The sequence below is a fragment of the Habropoda laboriosa genome, unplaced genomic scaffold (genome assembly GCF_001263275.1).
Source record: "Habropoda laboriosa isolate 0110345459 unplaced genomic scaffold, ASM126327v1 scaffold34, whole genome shotgun sequence".
Classification (NCBI taxonomy): domain Eukaryota; kingdom Metazoa; phylum Arthropoda; class Insecta; order Hymenoptera; family Apidae; genus Habropoda; species Habropoda laboriosa.
The window spans coordinates 1,060,467-1,064,820 of NW_017100142.1; the positions used below are offsets into that span (position 1 = coordinate 1,060,467).

Sequence of the window (4,354 nt, forward strand, 5' to 3'; positions counted from 1 at the left end):
ACCGCTGCCGCGGACTTTGTCGAACTCGAGCCGAACCGTCCCGATTCCGGCTTCTTCTCTTCGCTGGCCGACCAATAGTAATTTATCTCCATGACCTCGACCTTCTCGATCACCTCGAGAAACACCGTGTCGTCCTCGTCGCCGTCGTCCTTTCCGTTCGAACTAGCCGTACAGGGGATCGGGCAATTCTTCGGTACTTCCGGTGGACCGCAACTACCTTGAAGATCGGCCGGAGCTGGACCCGCCAGATCACAGGCCGATAGCCAAGGATTTATTTGGTTCACCTCCCAGCTGTATTCGTTGTAAGGATGCGTCCTTTCGGACTCGACGCTACCTTCCACTTCTCGTTCTTCCCGACCCTGTTTCTCCCGCTGCTGCTGCTGCTGTTGCTCTTCGTGGCCGCGACGACGACGACGACGACGATGCCCGTTGTTATCCTCGAGCCTTTCCGAGCGCACCTCCACATCTTGCTCCGCTTCCAATTCCCGGTAATGTTCCCTTTGCTTTTGCAGCTGTTCACGTTCGTGCGCGACACTCGAAGAGGACGACGACGACGGCGACAACGACGAAGATGACGAAAACGACGAAGATAATGACGACAAGGACGAGGACAAGGACGAGGACGACGACGACGACGACGACGACGACGAGGACGAGGACGACGACGACGACGACGACGACGACGACGACGACGACGACGACGACGACGACGACGACGACGACGACGACGACGACGACGACGACGACGACGACGACGACGACGACGACGACGACGACGACGACGACGACGACGACGACGACGACGACGACGACGACGACGACGACGACGACGACGACGACGACGACGACGACGACGACGACGACGACGACGACGATGACGACGACGACGACGACGACGACGACGACGATGAAGTTTGCATCGTGGCGTTGTGCTGTGATAGGTCCTCGGCACGGCCGAGGGATGGATTATGGATGAAACCGGGGGCAAACTGTCCGGAGGGATTCGTCGAACATACCAGCGGCCAAGCCAATAGATACAAGATGAACAGCAATCCGTACTTTCGGCCGCACCAATTCGACAGTTTCGTTGGTCCATTCGTCCAGAGTTTCGTCTCGTTCTCGCAACTTTCGTTGGTGATCGGCTCCTGGAACCGGGCAGTGTAGTAATGGCTCTCGTACCTCTCCTCGTCACGAATACCGTCCCCCTCTTCTCCCTTTTCTTTCTCCACTCGGTCGTCGCGAACGTTCCCGATCTCACGAGACAAAGCGGTACGTGAATCACCGATATCGCGATACCTTTTATCCTTCTCGTCATTATAGGCAGTGTAAGCAGCAAATGCATCGACGAAAGGAACGTTCGCCTCCTCCTTCTCCTCTTCCTCGTGGAAATTGCCGCAACCACGATCGTCTCCCTTCCATCTTGTTCGCGGTCTCCAGGTTCTGGCATAAGTCCTCCCGTCGTCGTCGTCGTCGTCGTCGTTGTTCCCTCGGCGAACACGAGCATCACCAAAGTTACAGCGACGAAATCGCAAAGTCCGCCGTTTTTTCTCCAAAATATTCGCGAGCTTGCGCACTCCTGCGCTGCGGTAAAACGAGTCGTAAGAGACGTGAAAGGCAGTGGCGTTTCTAGTTTCGGATCGAGCCAACGATGCGATAACACCGGTAGAATCGTAACGATGGTGGTAAGGCCAATGACTGTCACGCGACGATCCCCCACGAGACGGAAAATTGCTCGTAGCCGAGAGCTCGTCCACCGAAGTTCGTAGGCGGAGGAAAGTAATTCGCGGGCTCGGATCGAATTGAAACGAAGGGCTGCTGGTGCTGGTGCTGGTGCTGGTGGTGGTGGAGGTGGTGGCGGTGGTGGTGGTGGTGCTGCTGCTGCTGCTGCTCCAAGACAAACGACGATCGTCGTTCCCGTTTCTTCTATCGTAATCGTACGATGTAGATGGTCCCGTGAATCCGGGCGGATCGAACCGCATGGACACGAGCTGGGGAACGCTAGCGTCCCCGGTGGTTCGTCCTCGTCGACGATCCACGCCACAGAGTCGCGACGCGGCCCAACCTCTTCCGTTTCGTCCGCGACAATGCCTCTCCGTTGATATCGGTGCCGAGGATGATCCAGACTCGCGGTATCGAATTCGCCTGGGTGATAATCCCTGTAGCGATCGCGTGTATACTGGTCGTTTGGCTGCAAAGGGCCCCGCATCGCTGCCACCGAGGAACGAGGCTGTTTCGCGCTTCGCGCGTATGCCTCTCGATTCTTCTCCTTTCCGTTCCCTCGGCAACCTCTCTAATTTGCCGAATCTCCAACGAATTGGTAGATTTCTCGGCGAATTTACATCTGCTCGGTACCAGCAACGGGGGACCTTGCTCCGACACTCGATACACGAACGCTGGAGTTTTCGTGCGGTAAAGAAGAACAACAAGTGCGGCGAATATTTGCCGCAGACGATCGAGACGATCTTGTATTCGAGACGACTCGTGAATGGTGTCAGCCCCGCTCGTAGGTATCCCGGAGCCGATAGCCAGGTGACAGCTGTCCGAGCGGCCCGGGTCGGCGGGGCCCTTAGAAGTCCCCCTGGAGCAGGCGGCCTCCCCGACGATCTCGACGATCCGCGGCGAAGATCGACGCGACGGCCGCGCCAACGGCCAGCTGGAAGCGCGCGTACGCGTACGCGACGGTAACGGTAACGGTGACACGGCCGAACACGAGCTCGCGCGACAACGACAGTAGTGGCAACAACAACAACGGCGTGACCGCACGCTCCACGCACCAGCACCTCCTCGTGTCGCACACCCCCTTCGAGCTTCCGATACCGGACCTCGCTCTCTCTTGCGATCTGCTCGCTTTTCCAGGCGGCCGCCACTTCCGATGGCCCTGCAGCACTGTAACCACGTCGTCGGTAACGGCAGCTCTCCGCCAGAATGACCAGCGATACGCTGATGATCGCGAACACGAGGAGAACCGCTGCTGTTGCTGCTGTTGTTGTTGTTGCCGCTGCTGCTGCTGCTGCTGCTGCGCCGGCGACGGCGACGGTGACGGCACCGGCGACCACAAGCACGCCGGCGACGCTGCCCGTCTCGAGGACGACGGAGACCTGCGATCTCTCGACCGGCGAAAGCACCTGGACACCGTAGTCCCCCTTCCGAGGCTCACCAGCTCCCGATACGGGACACCGAGGTTCATGCTGCATCCTAAACGCCCGGCTTCTCTCCCTTTTCCTCCTCCTACCTCCCCCTTCGTTCGCTGCCGATGATCACGCACGCCGGTGACACGGCAACGCGTCCCACCGCGCCAACGACCACGTTGAGAGCCTACGCGGCGGCACCGACGTCGCTTCGCTTGCTCCTTGCCATTCTCTCGACTTCATGGACACACCCCGTGCAGTACCCACCTTTCCACACTCTTACCTAATCTCTCTCACACTCGGTTGACCTCGTTGCACTCGTTGTAGAAAACTCTCCCCGACACTTTTGTATCTTCTTTACCGGATAATCCTCCTCCTCCTCCTCGTTCTTTCTTTATTTCTCTCTCTCTCTCCCTGTTTCTTCACGCTTCCGATTCTAGTTCAAATACAGCCCGCACAGGATTCCCTTCCGAGGCAGAGGAAAAGTGAGGTTATGGGACTACCCTTGACAGATGGTAGCGCGCACCAGGATCCGCGCGTCAGAGCACGCGCGCGCGCGCGCGGTTGGGCGCGCGCACGGCTCCTCTACACCGTGACGATGGAAACTGTACGATAGAGTATGATAAGATCGTTGAATGTCGCCTTCTTCTTAACCACGCACCAATTTATATCTCGTTTCCTCTCTACCAACCTCTCTTCTCTCCTCTTCTCGTTCTACACGTTCAACGTAAACGCTAGTTTCCTCCTTCCCTCCTTTCTTTCCTTCCGAATCCAGCAACTATCGTTTTCGCAAACTCGACGATTCCACTTGGCCCGTTTCGATACGCGAAACCACTAAACGACGAGGCACAAAACTAGGACGGATCACGCGTCCAACTCTCCGATCGGTACGTCTCGCACTCTGCGTAGCTAGAATCGTAGATTACCACGGCGAAATAGAGACGTCCTTCCCGTAAGCAATTTCGACCAACTCGTAAGTTGCTCCTCGTGGCACCGTACCGTCTCGACGGTGGCGCACCTTCGAAATCGCGTTGCGCCGCGTCGACTCAGTCGGTCGAATCGTGAAAAAAAGGGTCGCACGCGCGTGCTTTTTATCCTGTACCATCCAACCACTCATCTAGGTGGCCAGTTATCGATACGAGCGCGCGTTTCCCATTTCGCTTTTATCGGTTAACACGACACCCTGTACACAACATCCTAAAGAAATTCTTGCGTGAACCAGCCAC

At 57.3% G+C, this 4,354-nt stretch overlaps 1 protein-coding gene across 1 annotated transcript in view; it reads right to left on the reverse strand.

The window, feature by feature from the left end:
* Window positions 1–1,979, reverse strand: part of LOC108571836 — a 14,144-nt gene extending 12,165 nt beyond the window's left edge. Inside the window, exons 1-2 of the mRNA XM_017933980.1 lie at window positions 1,017–1,979; window positions 1–569 (exon numbers count right to left, since the gene is read on the reverse strand). Of these exons, the coding sequence (XP_017789469.1) occupies window positions 1–569; window positions 1,017–1,979 (1,532 nt within the window). The remainder of the gene's footprint in view (window positions 570–1,016) is intronic.
* Window positions 1,980–4,354: the final 2,375 nt, after the last annotated feature.